The sequence below is a fragment of the Lissotriton helveticus genome, chromosome 7, assembly GCF_964261635.1.
Source record: "Lissotriton helveticus chromosome 7, aLisHel1.1, whole genome shotgun sequence".
Taxonomy (NCBI): Eukaryota; Metazoa; Chordata; class Amphibia; order Caudata; family Salamandridae; genus Lissotriton; species Lissotriton helveticus.
In genome coordinates this window covers 735,770,289-735,791,765 of record NC_136068.1, presented here as the reverse complement: position 1 = coordinate 735,791,765, position 21,477 = coordinate 735,770,289, and the positions used below count along the sequence as shown (strand labels likewise).

General features: G+C 44.1%; 1 protein-coding gene across 4 annotated transcripts in view; it reads left to right on the top strand.

The window, feature by feature from the left end:
- ARHGAP26 (Rho GTPase activating protein 26) overlaps nt 1-21,477 on the top strand; it is a 2,444,655-nt gene that overhangs the window by 1,286,527 nt on the left and 1,136,651 nt on the right. For all 4 annotated transcript variants that reach the window (XR_013598661.1, XM_078653061.1, XM_078653060.1 and 1 more), the window contains exon 15: nt 8,465-8,552. Coding sequence is in view for 3 of the 4 variants with exons in the window: in XM_078653061.1 (XP_078509187.1) it covers nt 8,465-8,552 (88 nt within the window). In the remaining variant the exon portion in view is untranslated. The remainder of the gene's footprint in view (nt 1-8,464; nt 8,553-21,477) is intronic.

Below are 21,477 nucleotides of genomic sequence, written 5' to 3'. Positions count from 1 at the left end.
CCACTCCACCTACGCCTTAGAGTGATTGCTGTTTAGAAGCAGTACACTATCTATATGGAGGCAAAAGGACCCGTTGGCTATTGCCGGCCACTCAGTGGGCAGTAGAGGCTTGGAAGGGGGCATCAAGCAGATGAGGCGGGATAGACGTATCACGAGGGAGACCCCCCTGCCCCTTTGGGAGGGATCGAAACTGCCAGAGATTGGTAAACTCCAAGGGCTTAAAAAGTGGGACCTAATCAGGATCTGTAAATTAGGCGATTCCTGGAAAGAGACGCTCTTGCTCCCTTTGACTAGCTCAAAAGTGCATAACAACTATGTGACACCCAGAGATACTCGTATCTTAGGCTGTAACACGCCTGGAAAGCGGAGGGGATAGATACAGCAGACATCCCAGTATTTGTCCCTCTAGAAGGCAGATTAACTCTCCAACAAAGCTATTTCATGGCCCTATCAAACACTAATTAATAATATCCCAGACAAATTGTGACCCCACCCCCAGGGCCAAGTGGGAAATTACCACCAGGCCACTGGAGGACATTGACTGGTAGGTGGCTCTGATGTACCAAAGGGAAGTAGCCATTAAACAGCTGCTTCGCCTCATAGAATTTAAGATTCTCCATAGAGTATATTTCGATAGGGCTCACCTCCACACTATGGGCAAGCAGAGATACAGGGTGCATACATACACACACTTTGGGATTGTAGTCTGACCCAAATGATCTGGAATTAAATATTGGGGGAACTTAACAAAATGTTGAAGGCACAACTAGAACCGAAGGCCCAAGTACGCCCTATTGGGCATTCCCACTGAGATCGACCTACTACGTAGCAAACTCGCATTATGCAATTTAGGGCTCATAGTGGCCAAGAGAGATAAAGCCTGCCAATGTGGAACCCCAAATCCACCCACACGTATTGAGTGGAAAGCCCATATGGATCTATATATAGTAGCAGAAAAAAAGACATACCAGGTGAGAGAATGCCCCCGAAAATTTCACAAAGTCTGGACCCCTTGGCTAAAGTATAATGGATTGAATATGGGGGGGAGGAAGAGGGACATACCATTACGGGGCAAAGCCCGGGGAATGAGATGAGATCGAGAATTGTCCCACCACACCACCACCTAGTCCCCGCATTGCTTTATCTTTTTCACCTTTCCCAGCTCCAGACTATCAATTTGATTGAATTTATATGTAGCCCTGAGATGACAAACTTAATTGTAACCTTACTTGTGTCTATACCGCACTGTACTATTTTACTTGCAATACAGCGACGTCCGGTCTGTCTCTGCATTGCTGATTCTTGATTGTCCATGTAGTGATTGTATTTGTGTTAATAAAATACTCTGAATCCTTACCTCAGTTTTTCCAACACTATATCTTATAAGAACATTCCCTTTCTTGACCTCATGTTCACATTGACTGATGGCCCTCAAGTACCACTGTCAATAAAAAAACCTAGGGACTGGAACAGCCTCCTCTTATAGAGCAGCCACCACCCAAAAGCCCTTAGAGATAATGTCCTGTTTGGACAATTTAAAAATGCTAAGGCTGACCAACTTGCACACAATCTAAGTTCACTGGAATACCCCACACACAGTGTAGAACTGGCAGAGAAACGAGCCAGAAACAATAACAGAGCGGCATTGCTAGAACAGAGTAAGAGACACGCACATTGATATACGTCACCACATACACACCAAATTCATAAGATCATCAAAAAGCATTGGGGCAGTCTACAAACTAGTGAAATGACATTACCCCCACCTCGATTTGCTTTTAAACGCCTGAGGAACTTGAAGGATATACTCGTACATACTAGCCCTTCAACCCAATGTGACCAAAGATTCTTGTGGGATCTTTGGATCTTTCACATCTCCACTGATAAACAGGCACTAAATGAGGACATCCCTTGGAGTGAACTGAACAAATAGAACTTTCCGATTCTCCCCTACGACCACTCCCATAAGTGTATCTCCATACAGCTTCTTCTTCAATTGATACTTCCATCTATATATTTACATAGATACCCATGTTTTTCACATGTATGAACCTAACTACCCCATGGCACCCTGACCTACTGATCTCCTGCTATGTAGGACCTGTGCAGGGATTTGAGGGGGGCGTCATATTTACAATACCTTGTAACCAGGTCCCTTTACCTTTGGAATCTGGTTAACTAGCTATGGTCACATATACACATTTGTCATGAATTCAAGTGAATCTGCTCCATCTGTTACCTGGTTATTTGCCACCCCAACGGTAGTAGCAACACCATGACGAGGGTGATACCTACAGTAGGCGAACATATTTCTTTTTTTAAATCTGCGACCACACACTCCAATATGGCACCCCTGTTTCCATGACATTAGGAACCATGGCAACCTACGGTGTCCGTATGTTCACCAGCGTTACATATTTTGTAACGTCCACACAATGCTTGATAGGTTAAAACCTTTTTACATGACGCCTCTACTAGCAAATGACATTAATATCATTACCACAAGGGGGGGGCTACCTCTGAGGTAAAAAGTAGTTATCGTATGCTATTGATACTTGCTGGATCAGTCACTATATTTTCTAATGTGGCGCCCACACTTTGACTAAGTCTAGCAATCAATGCAGCTGGTGAGCCACCCCAGATGGCAGAGTTAAAAAAAGTTTACTCCATGCCATGGGGTTTGACAAGCCGCCCCGCCAGCCTAAGGCCTTAGATGTGCACCTTCCTGCCACTAATTTGTCTTTGCACTGCATTTGTAACATATGTTTTAACTAATAGCATGATCAGAACCTTACTGCATGCTAAATGTATAGAGGATTTTTATTGATGTGTACCAATGTGTTTTCTAGGTCGTTATTACCATAAGGTAACTCACTGTTAGGTTGTGAGTGTTTGGTGTATATTCACAAGACAGGGTGGAGAGATTAAAGTACACACACAAAACAGAAAAAATACATCTGTTTTGAAAAACTGCCCTCACTCACACACCGAAGTGTGTGACATGCTTTATCATCGGGCCTGCTTACAAAATGCCCAGGTGTAGCCACACTCAGGGCGGAGCATAAGGGAGGGGGTAAAAAATAATGAGAGACCACTAGACACAACACAATTACACGCACAACATATATAGTGATAAGTCAGTGAATATCACCCTGTGACTGGGACTAGTGATACGACAAAGTGCAGTTAATGGGAAAGTGCTTTAAAACTGGTTTGAGGATACCAATCAAACCTTTATTATAGGTTCCACAACCAAGATTAAAAAGAAATAAGATGGGTAGTATTCCGAAGAGACGAGTCAATTTCTCAAAACACCCCTCCTGGTACTGCTTGTGCCAACATGTTTCAACCGACTTACTGTACCTCAAAAGGTCACCCCGGTCTTCTTCAGGACGTATGTCGTTCCCAGTCCTGAAACTGGCCCAACCGCAATTCGGTCAATATGCCAAAGTAAACTAATCTCAAGAGATCATAACTTGATCATAAATGGGTGGAGGAGGTTCCCAAAAACACAGAAAAACAAGCACTGAAAAGAAACATCATAATATATATGTTTACATTTACGTGCCAGAGAACGGCATCCCTTCTCAAGCATCTACATTAGTTAAGTCAACATGTGCCCTTCATGTAGTTCATCGTAGCGTAAATCATTCACTGCATGGCCCTGGTGGTATTTACATTTTTACACCCCGGGTTTAGAATAAAAAAACAAACAAGAGTATATACTGCTGCATCAAAATAAGTCACCACACCTTGTATCATGTGTGCCCTCTTCCAATTTATCTGATATCCCAGTAGGTATGTATCCATACTAAATTTGTGTAATCAAACGGGCAAAAAACATCCGTATACTCACCGAGTTTATTAGTAATACAAACGCGAAATGGCGCCTGGTAGGGAGGTCTCCCAGGAACACAACCTGTGTTTAGAAGTAGAGAAAAATTCAAACATCACACTCCCCTCTCAGGGAGACCGATATACCTCCGACCCATCGTAAGAGCATCCATTATTGATATTAACAAGTGTAAGCACACAGTATGTGATAAATCTCCCGCTTAGAAGTTACAGAAGGCAAAAGCGGCAAATCAGTCCCCAAGCAGACCCCCACCAAGACTCCTTACTGTTCCGGAGGAGCGACCTCACAAAACCGCCTATTTCCGGATTGCCGCGCTGTCCGTAGCGGCTCCGGGAGCTCAGCGTTTTAAACAGTCACTGCCGTTCTAAGGCGTCCTGGCGATCACATGTGACATACGTCAGGATGTAATGACGTCATAAGTGTGACGCGTAAGTATGCTGGGAAAAGGAGTCCCTCACGGGCATGCAACCAAGAACCAGACCCGCTAGTAGGGCAAAGGGGCGCCCCTTCTAGCCGAGATCCAAGCCATTACCAAGCCCTATGAATAACCCCTTGCAATACACATCAGCATAACAAAGGAGACAGTCCCCCTGATCGGGTGTATAAAAAAACGGAGCAATAGCCGTAAGAAGAACCAAGGGTCGTTTTACTTTCCTAGAGTCTATTACAATTCTCTTACCGGCCCACAAAGGCTCCACGAAAACAATACACCCCGGGTAGTAATTCTGCCACAATTACAAATCACAGGGATCGTGGACCGATCTAACATCTGTACAGACTGTGGTACCCACACCCCTAACAATATGAGCCCTACCTGGAACTCTAATTCATACTAGTATATGATCTACCCAGAATAAAAGAGGGCCAGGTAAAAACAAGGACAAGAGTAGTCACTCGGTTAGAAAAGAAGGCTTACCATTGGAAGGACAAAGGGAGGCACAAAATGAGAGATAAGGAGCCTTATAGCCCTAAGCGATGGTACCAAAGTCAAGCTAAACTCCTACTACCAAGTTCTGATATACCCGGTGCCCTGGGGAGTAAAGCGACAGGAACATTCTGTACACTGTACTTGTGGCATCAAGACAACAAACCAATTATTGTCTCCCCAGAGTTTGCCATGGTATGTCATCATTGAGTCCCACAATATGACTCCTGAGTCGGTAGACCCAGTGTTTGGTGTACCCTTAATACTAATGAGGACGCTAACCACTGTGTAGATATTTACTTCATTTATGGTCCTGATGAATTGCCAATTAATTTCTCTTGTGACATACTAGGCAAGAAACATGTTAACCTCTACTCTTTAGCCACTGCTGAACATTACATTGGTGGTGTGCTAACTCAATTTTTAACCTAGATAAGTGGACTTGCTGATAAAAATTAATTTTGAGTACCACTTAGTTCGTTTTTAAACTTCCCTCACACTTCCTTCATACACTCTACACTCATCTACACTATTAGGCCCTACACTCACACCTCAATTTACGGCTTTGGGAACTAAAAGATCCCAGACAAAGAGCCCCTCATAGGGTGCCCGTCAGGCACTGCAGTGCCGGCTTGATGAGAAGCATGCCCTATGATGAAGCATGACACCTATAAAGAGATGGAATTATGTATACTTGTTGATCTCGTAAGAGATCTAAATCAATAAAATTGACTTGAATGTATAAATGCTCTGGATTTATCAAGACACAACCCATTGATACAATTGAATAAATAACCGGCATGAAAGAAGGGCTCAGAGACTGCGTTAAACTTGCCAACATCGTGTTTGTTTAATTTGATAGTACATTTACCTGCATTGTAGGTTTTTATGGTATTTGTTAACACTTCTAACCCTAGATTTGAACACTGTATATTGTGAGGTCTTAGGAATGATTCAAGTTTGTGTACAAGCCTCCGTAGGTGTGGGTGTATTTTCTTTGTTTAAAAATTAATCAAAACCAAAGGGGGTGATGGCCCGAGTGTTGAACATTGCAAGCACTCATTCCCAGTCAATTGATCTGGTTTTGCTTTGTTCGCCCTAAGTTGGCAGGGTATGCCCAGACGTGGGTCCCTTGCTCACTTTGTCACTGGATTCGAGCTAGCCTGGCTGATGACGGCTGTTTAGCCAGAAACTGGTCCCATGATGCTTGTTTCCGGTCCAGGGAAGACATGGCTTGGCAGTTCGGGCTGGACTGTTCCCATGAGGCACAGGGTCAGACTAATTTGCATATGGCCATGCCTGAACTGGGGTGGCGGATTGAGCTAAAGAATGATGATGGATTAAACCCAGATCAGTTGACTGGGGGTGAGGGCTTGCAATGTTTAACACTCCGTCCATCATCCCCTTTGGTTTTGCTTTGTTAAAAATTAATCCCAATAGAAGGCATATTTACTTGTCGTTTATCATGAAAAGATAGATACTCCTACTTTTCCATCATTAGTTTTACTCTGTGCATAAAATTATAAACAGGAAGTGAAATGCAAATTAGGGTCGGGAGGAATCTGTAGCATTTCTACAGCGGCACATTCATCGATTCATTGTACAGTTTTCAAGGGAAAGTACATGTTTAAACTCTATATGACACCCTGCTTTGCAAGCAAATTGGAGTCTCATAGCTTGAGTTTGACTGTAGGTAAACAATTGATATGTCATGCACAAAATTGCTAGCTTTGCATTGGGGCAGCCATCTTATGCTGCACCTGGAGCTTCTCTGCTATAATCCTGCGTCATAAAAGGAAAGCAGCCGCAGTGGGATAGGGCTGACACAGACCTTTTTGGTGGGAAGGGGATAGGGGGAAGGCTGAGTCTTCTTTAAACTTGTGATATTCTAACGCTAAAGAGTTCCCTCAATAGGTCTAAGATGTTGCAAATTACAGATTTAATTCTTTAGAATGCTAAAGTTCCAGAGTGACCAAGACACAAAATCGTGGAAAAATTAGGACACTGAACGTAGGGGTAAAGTTATACTCTTTTTTTTTTATTTGCTATAAATAGTGGTTAAGCTGCACCTAGGTAATTTGCGTGCTTTCGGTCTTCTCTTTGGGTGATTGAAATCGAACAAGTAGCATGAAAATGTTAACGTCAGATTCTCTACAATATCCTTCATTAATGTTATTGTACATCTCTCTGTCAGACTTGTAAAGTGCTCATCTTTGCCTGAGGTCCACCTAATATAAATGCTTTAATAAACATGCTATCCCTTTGTCATAGCTGCCAAGGTTTCAGATTGCTTATGTGCGACATTTTCATAGTTTGAGTGACATTCAATGACTGTGTGACGCTTGGATTTTCTCTCTACCAAAATCATGCCCTGAAGTCCAAGGAAACAAAAAATATCAAAAATTACACCCATTTGAGCAAGGAGAAACTCTAAGGAACTCTATAGCGGATGCTTTTAAACCTATTCTTTCTAAATGCACAGCTCTCCACACCCTTACCTCAGGATCAGGTGCTGCTGAACCACAAGTAGCAAAGGTATCTGTGTGACAAAAGCTATCCACATAAAATACAGTTCTTTAATATGCTGGTAGACTTTCTTTGCAGCAGGCATATTATCCCTCTACGCTACTTTATGATGAGAATCAAAACTCCAACCTCTCTCCCATGGCAATATTAAGCACCACTCTTACCTTTGACTCACTAAGCCTCACAGTGCTGAGAAAATAAAGCCTGCTGCGTCCTACTGGCACTGTAGAGCAAGGATATTAACCCTTTGCGCTAATACATCATGGCGTGCTAAACTGACAGTTCAGTGAGACAAAACCCCGATCTTAGATGGCCCTGTATTTACAGCACAGACCACTTTTAATTCTGCAGGATACAGAAACACAGTTAAGAAGTTTCTTTGCTATCATGATGGAACACATGGAACAACCTGTTTTGTGAGATTCCTCAAGTACATTTGGTGATCTTAACTTCCACAGTGGAGACACCAGAAGTTACGCCAAGCACATAGTACCGGTTTGCTCCAAGCACACTCTGATTCAGCACAGTCTGATCAGGACTATGCACCGGATTGTAGGCATTTCCCTAAAGAGCCCCACACATAAAGAATACAAATCTATTATACTGTTCTGGGGGGGCATTTTTATTAGTCGAGCGTAAGCCTGAAATTCTAAGAAGGTTTAGAGCATAGCTGGACACGTAGAATAACTGAAGCATATATTTTATTTTAAGACTTGTGTAAGAGGGTGTTTTCTGTTGAGTGAAGCATGCTGCTGTTATAAATTAATGCTGTGGGCAAGGCGCAAAGCATGCGCTAAAATGCATTGTAATACAGTGATGCAGACCACCACATTAAAATGCGTTAGTCTAACGCCTGATGCATGGTACTTGGCAGGGCGACTTTGTTAAATTTGGTTTGTTTGAATGAACCCACCATCCAGAAGCCATTTAAACAAAGCAGGTTAGAAGCCAAAATACCGCTTTTCACTGTAGTCACACTTTAGCGTTCTGCTTGTTGGGATTGTGGGCGAATAGTTCTCTTCACTGAAACTGGTTTGCATGCGCACTGGTAAATGCATAGTTACCAATAACGGAAGTTTTGTGAGATTTCTCTTGTCAGATTATTTTCCACGTGTTTGAGTACTGTATTATATCTCCCAATTTCTTTATACCCATAGAGACTAAAGCATCTTCCGAAGGCGACACGGACGTCATTGACGAATGGGAGATTAAGACTATCACAAGTGCCTTGAAAACGTACCTGAGGTAAGAAGGAAAAAATAGCTATACTACTTCTTTGAAGACCTTTCATACATTATTGCATGTTTAAATAGATTACCAATCTCACTAATAACAAGACGTTACCCTATTTGTCCGGAACAGTTTAGTTGTCTTTAAATCTAAAAGCAGATCTTGGACAATAAAATAATCTCTTTGTTAGCCGGTCCTATTGGGATTTTAGTGGAAATGAGACAAGAGTGTATATTGTTTAAGGTGTTCTGGGAAGATACCTGAAACTTGAGACTGTTTAAGTACGACAGTAATGGGAATTTGTAGTATTCCTTTTAGTGGTTTGTTTGATCTTCATATCAGTATCTGGCGCCAAGTTACATCTTGGGTGCACAAGTCTGCATCCCCATCAGTTGAGCTTAGTGCAGTTTAGCATTTTGAGTCCATGTCCTGGGTTAAAAAAATATCTAGACTCCATTTCAGTGGAATAAAAGGTACAGAGGCAGTTCTCGAACCACTACCCAGCCTTTGGTACAAGTGGACAGGCTTGCCTGTAACAGAGTACGGGGTCCCCCTGCAGTTGGAGGTGCAGTCTGTGACTGAACCCCTCGTGGGCAGTGCCTAGGGTATCCCATGGATACACTCTGTTACCTCCCAAACAGCTTCCTTGGGTGGTGCTCTACTTGCTAAGTGGCACATGCTTAATCCTCCTCCATTGATTCTTTTTGAATCATCGCACCCGTGCATTGGAAATTGCAGAAGAGGCTGTTCCCCACAGTGAATACCCTTAGAAAGGTTGCAGAATTGGCCGGTACAGGCATACATCTGGAAAAACAAATTCCCTCTTTTGGTATTTGTTTTAACAATTCGTTTCAGTATGGTTGAACGTAAGAAATTAAGATTACATTGGTAACAGCAATCCAAAGGCAATCTGTTTAGATTGCTGCGTCTGCTGCTAGTTTTTCTGTTGCTTACTGGTCCTCGTTCCTTTTCGAGTGCCTCAAACTAACAGTTACTAAGAAAGCAAACGGTCTTATTATGAAATTTCAGACAAACATACAGATGTTTCTTCCAGACCTTTTCTGACCTGGTGATCCATCACCCAGTCCTGATTTCTGGAGGCTATGCATGTAATTTGCTCCAGAGTCATGATTGTATCCCGTTTTAGATACTAAGAAAAATCATGATTTCAATGCATGTGCACATGGATGCCTGCAGTGATCATCTGCTAGACGGATATTTTTTACCAGATTGTTTTTTGGGGAATAAATGATAGTTCATTTTAATCCTTTTTCTTACTTGCAAAATGTCTTCAGATTTTTTTCTTGCAATTATTGTGTTCCACAGTGCACCAGGGGAGTGGAATAATAATGTAATTTTTGTAATAGATGCTCACTGTCGTAGCTTCTTTAATTTAAATTTCTCCAGGTGGTATCGTAGGTTTTGTCCTGAGTCAGACCTTAACCAGAGACTTTTTCCCGACATTCCACGTTAATGATGTCTGGTATGAACCATTGACATCACAGACAGAGCCATATGACTTTACTGCAAATTATGTGTCTCCCCTAGAATGTTGCCGACGTTAGTTTCTTATTTTCATCCTTTCATCGATGAGGGATCCAGAACTGCTGATGTTTTTCTCTGTTTCTGTTGGAATTTGTTGATTCATTTGTAAAATTTTGGAAGTGCTTACGATATCTAGGCAAGCCTCTTGACACCATGTCTCTGTGTTCCCTCGTGCATTGTAAAGGAATTTGAGAGAGGGGTGCTAAGTTTACAGTTTTCTGCTTGAGAAATAAGCCTAGATCTCAATCTGGACGTAGAACTTTCAACTGCTGCCAAACCAGGGCTCATTTTACAACATGGAAACATAAGAAGAAGGAGCATTGAAGATCACCTTCCTTTAATGGTAAAAAGAGGAAGAGGTGCAAGGAGGTGAATTCTTTGTTCTCTGAACCAGTGCTTGTGTTGCCGACCCTATCTAGATATTCCTTCCCTAAATCCAGCTCATCTGTGGAGCAAATTTAAATCTTTAAATACACTGTGCTGGAGAAATTTGGTAAGACCAGTGTCTGTTTTTGGCAAGAAGGGAGAGACTTCCCTAGCTATGGTTTAGCAGAGTGAGGTGCATGGTAGAGCTTTAGGCCTTTCACTTCTTTGTAGAAGAGTCCATCAACAATATCAATAGTTCTGATCGATACTTCTAACTGCAGAGTCCTCACTTTAAAAATCTCCCCAGGCACACCTATGGACCCAGGGGATCCAAACAGCAGTGCTCCCTCGCACCCGAAGGTGGCGCAATGCAGCTTTGAATTGACTTGGTTCCTCCCTTGAAGTGAATTTGGAGCCACATATAAGCAACAGCCCTGCACAAAAGGACAGTTCCTTTGTTTCCACACGTTTGTAAATTGATATGGAGGTCGCTCTTTCATCTTTTTCCTCATCAGTTAATGAATTATTTCTTACAAAACTTTTTTTACTATTGTGCAAGGGAATTATGTCCTCTCATAAAACTGCGTAGCTTAAGCCTTGTAGGGTCTTTCACAAGCAACTATCTGTGACTGATCCCCACGAGGCATGCTTTCAGTATTTAAGTTTGATGCTCAATTCCAATTCCTGCGAGGAGTGTGCTGTTATGAATATGAAGGCGCTCTGGGAATGCGAAATGAAGCTTTATGTACCAAACACTAAAAAGTCTTGGAAGACCTACTTCTGCTCAGTCGAGGGCTCAGACCCATAGCTGCTCTCAATAGCTGCTCCTGCAACAGGTCCTCTTCATAGTCAAAGCTTTCCAGTACGTTCAAACAGAAGTACAAGAAAGCTAAGTGAGATTAGTCCAGTCCTGCTATTCTCATCCCCAGAAATTGCAAGGAAGCCAGAGTGCCTCACAATCTCGGTCCCGCACCACCACCCCGCACTCCACCTTCCAGTCCCCCGCCCAAGAAGACGATTCCTCAACCGATCATTGATGAACCTCCAGTTTCCGGTGCATCAGTGACGTTGCATCAGATTGAGGCCTTTAGAGAGTCTAAGTTGGGAATTTTCAGCACTCCTCTGGTTCCCTCTGGCTTGCCTTCGGGCCGAAGGATCTGTGAAGGCCTCCAGTTGGGTTACGACTGGCAGGTCTGGCCTCCTTGGCATCTTGGTCTCCTGAAACCAACTTTAGTTCTGCTCTGACTCTGGAACGGTCTTTCAATTTGGCACAAAAATCCACATTGGCCCCTTTGGCATCAATGCCAACACCAGTAGTGCTGGAGGATGACCCCATTCTTGTAGTCCTAACCAAAAATTCATCTGAACACTGACTAGGCCAAGTCCAAAAGCCGAACTCACACACCCGGCCCCTGTCCAATCTGATTTAGACAGAACAATGTCTTTCCCTTTGAGCAGCACCCAAACGCTCCAACAACTTTTCAGTTCAAACTATTATCAGAGCAACCAGGCTTTGAAGATGACATTGAAGGTGAGGGGGATTATTTTCCACAATACTTTGATGATGACAATTTATTCATGGACTTTCAGGATGCCAGTGGGTTGGACACTTCCCTGGACACTTGCTTGTATTCTCCCACTGGACCATTAACAGAGGAGAGCGCCTCTATGCCGTAGTAACGAGACTGGCAGCCGAGGTGTTGGATTTACATTAGTTAACTATGGAAATCAAAACTAATGTATTGACAAAGGTTTTGCCACCTGGACACACTTCATCCAAACCATTGCTTCCATTTAATTAAGCCCTGACAGGTACTTTTATTGGCACTTGGTCCAAATCTTGATCCTGTCCACCAGTGAATAGGCAGTCTGTCAGGTGCCACAGGGAGTTTCCAGGCGACCCTGACTTTTTGCCGCAGGATCTTACCCAGAGAGTTTGCTGAGTCAGGCTTTAACTAGTAGGCTAAAATCGAATTAATTTACTCTGGACTCCCCCAGATCGAGAGTTAAAGAAAATTGATTCATTAAGAAAGCAGAGGTTTTCTTCAATCAGCCATGCGTTTCGGTCAGACAGCGCCAGCTGTTTGGTGGGGAGATATACCCTTGCTTATTGGACATGGTTGGTGAGATCTTTCTGACAGTCTCAACGAATTGTAGGTAAGCCTGACTCAAACCCTCTAATATGCTCAGGGTGCTGCAAAATATAGCGTCCAGTCCGGGCAGGACACTGAGTGCTCTACAGGCCAGTTGGCACCAGCGTGGTGCTTTGGAGGCACACATGGAATGAGGTTCACAAGCTTCAGGTGATGTGCAAGCCTCTTTAATAGTCATGCTGTATAATGGATTCCGCCTGGTTTGCAAGTAGGCTGACTCAGCATTTTAAGGTGTTAAAGAATGCCTGTTCAAATCGAGTTCCTTGGGCCTTTCTGCTCCTGGAAGGCAGTATCCTCAACAGTTTTGCCCCTTTCATGGCTACTTCAGAAGGTTTGCACACCGGCACTGCCAAGGCCCACTGACCCTATACCAGGTGCCCCAGTCTTTTTGAGGGCAGGAACCAAGCAGACAATGCCCTGGCCTTCAGTGATAGCACACTTTCCAGTCCCCACCTCCCCCTGTGGCATCAGCTTCCAAGCAGCTTTTGTTTGTAGTGACGCCCAGGCACCCTGTGGCAGGATATGTCCTCAGAGGGTGGGAAAAGATAACATCCAAGAAGTGGATCCTTTAGTTTGTTCAACAAGGCCCTGTCGTGCTATTCCTTTTAGTCCGCAGCACTTCACACCACATCAGAGCATCTTTCAGAGTAGCACTGGTCCATCTTGCTCCAAAAAGTGCAGGCTCTTTGGGCCATGGGAGCCATAAAGAGGGTCCCGGTTTGGGAAATCGGGATTAACTGTTACTCCCTCTATTTCCACACATCAAAGACGGATGGAGGTCTTCTTCATTTTAGCTGACCACCTTCTGAATGCCTTCTTGTGCCAAGACAAATTAAAGATGCTCACTCTGGCCCAGGTTTTGCCTGCTCTGAATCCAGGCATCTCAATAGACGTTTTAGACCTACAGGATGCCTAAATTCACGCAGCAGTACCACAGACACAACTTGCCATTCAAGGTGGGGCAGGAGCATTGTCAGTTTGTCCTGCTCTGCTTCGGCCTCACCAATGCCCATCTGGTGTTTATGAGGTGATGGCAGTGGTCGAAGCACATCTTCGGAGGTTGAGGGATCTAGTCTTCCCCTACCTAAATTACTTGCTGTTGAAGGTGGGATTGCCAAAGTCCTAGACCACCTCCAGATGAGATAACATCCTGACCTTGTTAGGGTTCACTATCAAATAGTTGAAGTCACACCTGACTCTCTCACAGACGCTCCCTTTCATTGGCGCCATTCTGGGTACAATGCTGCTTTGGGCCTTCCCTCCACTTTAATGAACCCAGGATGTTTCAGCGTCCTTGTTGAGAGGGGCTATGAGGTTTCTGGGCCTCTTGGCATCCTGCTAGTCGACAATGCCTGGTGTCAAATGTGGGCTCTGCAGTGGAATTAAATCTCCGTAGGCCTAGTACCAGGTGAACCTGTCAGATTCCATCCAGGTCTAGGAGGAGACTCCAAAAGACCAAGTGGTGGCTCCACCGCAGTTGGTCCAGTGGCAGACCCCACTCCTTACCCTACCCAGAGTGAATGGTGGGGACAGATGAGTCATTACTGGCATGGGGAGATCATCTGGGAGAAGTGGAGATCAGAGGACTCTGGTCTCCAGTGGAGCCTCGTCACCACATCAACTAGTAGGAACTGCAGGACATTCGCCTAGTGCTGAAAGCCTACCTATCAACCATAAAGGAGAGACTGGTTCAGGTTTGTACAGACAACACCACCACTATGTGGTACTGCCACAAGCAGGACTGGGTGGGGTCCTGTTCCAAGAGACTCTTCGTCTCTGGAGCTTGCAGGAAAGTTATGGAATTTCCCTGGTCATGAACCACCTGGTGGGGTTGTTGCACGCCAAGATGGATGAATTTGTTTGACGGCGCCTGGTGGCTCATGAATGGCACTTACACCAAGAGGTGGCTCAGGGCATCTTCAGGAAGTGGGGAGAACCCTGATTAGATTTTTTCACACCGCAGAGAAAGCACAATGTCAAAGCTTTTGAATAGTGAAGTTCTCAAGAAGGCCTCCCCCGAGACTCATTCTAGATAGTGGAGCATGGGACTCGTGTACTCCTCTCCTCTGCTGCCTCTCATGCCCCGAATCCTGAAGGTCAGGAATGACCAGACCCAAGTAATCATAGTGGCTCTGAATTTGGCCAGTACAGCGTGGTACCTGAAACTTCTGGGCATGTACATATGTTCTATGAGTAGTTTCCTCTTTGGGAGGATCTTCTGTTGCATCAGCAGGGCAAGGTGGATGGAGATTAAGCAGTGACAGTTAACTGTTTTCAATCTTCCTCCCAAGATTATGGGCGTCATTCTTGCTGCCAGGCTTTCCTCTATAAAGTCTGTTTATCCCGGGTGCTGAGATCTGTTTGTAGCCTGGTCTGGCGCCTGCAATACTGAACCATTACAGGCCAAACTGATGGACTTCTTTTTATCTGTTGTATGCCTGGCCCAGTAAGGACTTGTAGTGGGCACCATTAAAGGTTGCTTATTAGCCATTTGGGCCTTTTCTACATGTATGTCTATGTTCAAATCACTTATGATGAGGTTTCTAAAAGATTTGCCTCATTTGCCCCCACCTTCAACCCAAATTATTTGTGATTCCACAATTTGGTCCTCAAGTTCCTCATGTGCACGCCATTTAAACCCATGCACAGCTTTCAGCTATGTCTCTTAAATCTGAAAACTCTTTCTGGTCATGGTGACTTTGGCTTGTTGCATGAGTGAACTTCAAGCTCTCTCTGCTACCTCACACCACTTTTCTCCTAGAAAAAGTGGTGCTGTGGACCAAGGTGGCCTTTCTGACTAAAGCGGATATTGCTTTTCTCGTTAGGCAACCCATCTCTCTCCCAACATTCTTTTCCCTGCCTCCCCCATTGAAAGAGGTGAGATTTCATCGGCTGGATTCTTAAAAAAACTTTAAGCTTATAGATCAGTCACACCAATGACCATCCATGAATGAACAGCTATTTGTGGGGTTTTCTTGGGCAAAGAAAGCAGGGCAGGGGAGAAAAGGACTCCTAAGTGGATAGTCCTGTGCAATAAGATCAGCTACACACTGTCCAAGAAGCAGCCCCCGGAGGGATTGAGGGCCCATTCCACCAGGATCAAGGTTGCTACCACTGCGCTGGCATGCAGATTGCCTGTCCCTGACATCTGTTAGGCTGCAATGTGGGTGTCATTACACATGTGCACAAAGTGCTACTACCTTGAATGTTAGGTCAGTATGGAAGGGCATTTCACCTATTTGGTCCTGCAGGACTTTTTGTTATGAGAAATTCCACAGACCCACTTCTGTGGGAGATACTGCTTAAGTATCTCTTCTAAAGATGAGGAATCTGTGGTTGGAAGAATTCATCAGAAGAACAAGTTACTTACCTTTGGTAATGGTCTTTCTAGTGGATACTCTATCCAACCACAGATTCTCCACCACCCTCTCCTCCCGTTCTTTATAATGGTCTCTTTTCTAATCTAAAAAGGTCCCAAATAGAGATCTGCAAAGTGGTTAGGCTAGGTGTCTGGGAGCTATGGACAGAATTCAGAAAGAAAAAGATCTCGACTTGGAGGGGTGACTCATACATGCAGCTCCAGCAATACTTACAACGCATAGAGCACTGCTATTTAAATCTTCCAGAATAGAAAGAGCAGTAGCAAAGGAAAGTAGCTTGTTGTTTGGGGCTACAGCTAACAGTTTGGAAGGAGTCAGATGCAGCTCTGTGTGGGGTTGGGTCATCATCAGAAGTGCGTTCGTCTCTTTATATATTTAGATGAATGACTGCAGAAAGCCGGTTCAAAGGTTGTACCGTTGAAAAACCTGTGCATTATAATTACTGTTTGACAGGCTTGGGCTCTGAACGAGGTACAAGAAATGTCTTTTGTTTCCTTCTCTCTGTACTCCGTTCTTTGGGGTTATTTTGGATTCATGTTATGTAGGCCTTTCCAGCAAAGTTTTGGCTATGTAGTATTTTGTCAATGGACTTCTTGAAGGAACATCTCAGACAGCAAGAGCTATATCAAGGCTGCTCACTCTGATGGCCTTTTGCATTTGCTTTTTTTTTTTTTTGCAGAGTTTTATATAGCGCGAACTAGAACCGAACCGAATCAGTTATCAGAGCGCTTTACATAGCACCAGTTACGTTACATGAGGACACACTTTCATTTTTTAGGCACGGGGAGATTAAGTGATTTGCCCAGAATCACAGGGGGTTTTTGGCGTCGTTACCGAGACTCGAACCCAGATCCCCAGGTCCGAGGTAGAGTGCCTTAGCCGTTAGGCCAACCCCTCTCCCCTCAGGCTCGTCAATGGTTGAAACCACTGCAGTTGTGTCTGTCTGCAGTAGAATCAGCTTTGCGACCAGTGAATGGAATGGAAGCAGATTTGTAAAGCGCATGGTTAGCCGGAGGCGTCCCAGCGCTGGCGAGCCAAGATTACTGAGGGGAAAATGCCGGGTTAGAGGCCCTGGGGAAAAATGAAAGTTTTGAGAAGCTTCCGAAACCGCAGATGGCTCGGTTCAGCTCGCATCTTCAGCGGTAGTGAGTTCCACAGAGTCGCTGCATTAATGGAGAATCGCCGACCTCCTGTTCGCGCCCTCTTTACTCTGGGAACTCTGGCCAAACATTCACGATCGGAGCGAAGGGACTTGTTGGCTTTGTAAGGCGACACTAAGCTCTTCAAAATAGGAGGGCCCTTACCTTGTAAAGATTTGTGGACAATACACAGGGATTTAAACTTTATCCTCTCACGAATTGGCAGCCAGTGGAGAGATCTAAGGGCCGGTTTCGCTGAAGACCTTGCCAAAGTACCTGTGAGCAGCCTAGCTGTGGAATTTTGGATCTGTTGCAGTTTATGAATTGTAGCTTCTGGGGCACCGAGGTAAAGGGCGTTACTGTAATCCAGCCTTGACAGGATCAGCCCTTGGATAAGAAGCTTTCTTGAGGAGGGGGGTGGGGGGAGAAGGGGATATAGACACTGAATTGATACAGGAATCTTCTGTGTTGGATCTTGCTGGAAACTTTGTTGAAGGGGTGAGCCTTTTCAGACACTGTGGCCTCAGTTGACTCTGGTGACCGATGATTATGTGCAGCGCTTATCTAGGTTTTTGTCTTTCAATGGGTGTGGAGTGTTCAGGACAAACCAGTGCACAGCAGTCCTCTAGAGCTGAAGGCAGTGAGGTTGGCTTTCACATGCTGTGTTAATGAAAGATTATTGTCGATATATGTGCAATATTGAACATGCAAGGGGACGTAGGGTGTATTCCCTCCTCTTTGAGGCTGTGGCAATCTTGCAGTAGAATTGTTTTGTCAAGAATTCATGTGTCAGGAAAGAGCAATGTTGTGGTCGATTTCCTCAGCAGGATGTTGACAGTCCACCACAAGTGGTAGATTTTCCAGGGAGGTACGGCTTCTTTTATTTTTCAGTCGGCTGTATCTCAGTGATAGACATGCTTGCAGAGTCTTCCATCAATATATCTTCGTTATTGGTTCAGATAGTTTATCCTCCAGAATTCAGTTGAGATGCCTTAAAGATAGATTGAGACTCTCTCCTGCACTATGCCTTTTGTCATTTGCCCTTCTTCCCTTTTCTGTCTGTCAGAAAGTTCCATTCCATTGGAGTTGGGCAGGGCAAAATTGGGATCCCAAAGCAGCCTTGGTAAATTTTTTGAGACCAGCTCCCGTACGTTGCATAACAAGCTAGTTCAGTGAGCAGACCTGACCCGTACTAGGGGTATATGAGATGGGGTGGGGGTTCTTCTCCCAAGAAAATATGGGGAAAAACTGTAAAAATAGTGCATTCTGCAACACATTCTTTAATGATATAATCAATTGTATTTGCTTTTAAGGCATAGTAAATGATGACTATACTGTACGCTAGGATATGAAAATCTTCGTTGGGGCCCTTCAATGATGCCCTCACTGTCGCACTCCAACAGTGCCCCTGATCTCTCCAAAGCCCCTCTCTCGTGTATTTCATTTTTTTTATAGCTCCTCTCATAACAGTGTAGGGTGTCGGAGCACTTTACATCACACGCACATTGAGACAATGAATAATACTGTGTAAATCCGTGTATAGAAAATGTTACAATAGACAAAGAGGACTACGAGTCGTAGGAGTCACATGGCATCCATACTAGTAAGCAGTATATTTTAAGGGTGTTTGGTCTGGAGAGGCAGAAACTCAGGATTCAAAAAGTAACAATGGTTGGCTTTACAAATAACAATTTATTTCTACCCAAACAAACCCTTTTTAGCAAAATTAGGATAACGAAAGACTGAGGAAGAACATAACCTATAAACTTCTAACCTGTACCATGCACCTTGCTAGCAGCTCTTTGGTTGCAGTTCATAGCTCATTGTGCTACATTATGATTGTAACTTGAGAACTGCACATTCAGAAAAGGATCTCTGTGACAAAAGCAGTAACCAACTGAGCTATGCACAGAAAATGCTGTTCTGTGATATGCGTGCTACAGGTTTTTCGCAGAAGGCACATTAACCCTCTGTACTACTGCTACTAGACGAAGCCTGATCTCTCTCCAGCATAAATAATAATTACCAGCGATATCTTGACACTTTTATTGTTGCTGAAAACTGCGGGATGTACAAGGAACTTTGCTTTTAAAACCATAATATATTTCAAAACAGAGGGAGTCTGGAAACTAAAGGGAGTGCAGAGCGGATTATGCTGACCTGCTGAATCTGTTACTTCGTGGCAATATTGAGGTACTGCTGCAAACCTTGCACCCCACTACCAAACCGGCCACCCAGAAACAAAACCGGACCCTACCCTAGCAGCCTCCCAGTGAAACGCCCGATGCCCGCTACATCCAGTCCAGCCCTGTGGGATGGGTCTTTCTGCTTGCCTCGAAGGGGGCTTGTAGACCCTGCAACCCTGACCTGCTTCAGCTCAGTCTTTGCCCTTCTTGTTTGATTTCCTTTTCAGGAATATCTTCGGTTCCAGAGAGGGAGATATTCTGCAAAGCAATCTCCAGAATTTAAGCCCAAATGCAGGGAACTTGTGAGTTTGACGTTGAATGTTGTTGTTTGCCTCTTTAGTAAAACTATTATTGTTTTACTGAACCAAATTCCCAGAGCAGGATTTTTTCAACAGTACAAAAATTGAATAGCCATGTAGTGTTTGAAGTTTTCTTCCTGTGTCTAAGGGCATTGTTTGTTTCCTTGCTTTGGAATTTAGTACCCCAGGTTACAGCCTAGGGTGTGAAAATCAAACCGTCTGTGATCTGGCGGCCCAGTGGTGCGCCCCCAGGCCATGGATTTCAACAACCATAACAGAAGGCAACTGAGGCTCAGCTGGCAAAACCCTGTGGTGCTCCCACCTCAAAATTGGTGAAGTGGACCACAATTTTAGGAAGGCACACCGACATATATTGGCAGCCTACTGAACCCTACATGAGCCCCAAGTTTACCCCAATTCAGTTTCACGTACGTGAATGGGCATAGAATTTGGCCTTGGCTCTTCTGCATGGGCATTCTTTTATACTCTTAAATATTTACCTTGGGAAGTTGCCTTCTTTCAGGCTATTACAATGAAGAAAGTTAGCGAGTTGCTGGTTTTATCTTTTACTCTCCGTTTTACAATATCATCTAAGATGAAGGTGTTAAGAGTTTGGCCGCCTTTTTTTACATAAGGTGACTGCAGTTGGATGGCTCCCAACCTATGCCTGCTGTGATTTTACCCCTCTTTATTCGCCTAAGGTGGTGACAGTCTGCATTGCAAAGCCTAGGACCGAGTAGTGCTCTGAGCCATAACATTCATAGGACCCAATATTTAATAACGAATAATAGATTGTTGATAGTCTGCCTCCGCACAGCTTTAACAAGCTGACCCTGATAACCAGCCTCCAAGTAGCTTCCTCTTCGCGGCTGTCTTGAGCTGGCTATGACTGCAACTTCAACCTTCTCAAAAGGCGCTTAATGCATACTGTTTGCTGGGAAGTACCGTGATCTTTATTACTTCTGTGCGCTAAGCACTAATGTCTTACTATTGAACAGTATCTGTGGGGTAAGGCGTTGTTGCAATCATTCCTTACACAATAGCTTCTGGTTGTGTTCCTCATCCTTTGTTGTTATTGTAGGAATGAAACGTTAAGTAACTTGTGGGAGCCAGTATCCACTAGAAGAACAACTCTCTGACCTTGGATAATGTTCTTTCTGATAGATACAGGCCGTTCTGTTTTGTTATTTTAGGTGAATTTCATAGCGCTGTTGAAGAAATTACCAGCAACAACCGTAAGGATGACAAAAGTTAAACTAAAGTTTATTTATTTAATAATAAGCTAAGTTCTGAAAAAAGTAGAAAGGTGAGGGAGTGCATTACTGACGAGGTTGTTCCACTCTCGCCGCAGTAATTGAAAATGTTGAGAGAGAGAGAGAGAGAGAGAGAGAGAGAGAGAGAGAGAGAGAGAGAGAGAGAGAGAGAGAGAGAGAGAGAGAGAGAGAGAGAGAGAGAGAGAGAGACACAGACAGACAGACAGACAGACAGACAGACAGACAGACAGACAGACAGACAGACAGACACTCTGCACGGTGTACCACAACCTAAGTTTCGAAAAGTATCCTTTCCCTAATTGGTAAAAGATGAGCGATAAGTACACAAGGTCTGAAATCAGTGAGAAGCCAAGCAGTGGTGTTTTTCACCAATTGCAGTCTTTTCAGAAATAGCTGCTTTGGTATTGATTCTTGAGGTGAGGAATCTCAAAGTAGAAATATCCCTAAGAAAAATCAGCCACTTACCGTCCAGTAATGATATTGCTTTTTTGATACTCTATCTACCTACAGATTCGTCACCGACTCACCCACATCCCTGTGCTGAGCGTAAATCGTGCCTATTTAGAAAGGTTCCAAGTTAGTTCTTGTACTGCATTCC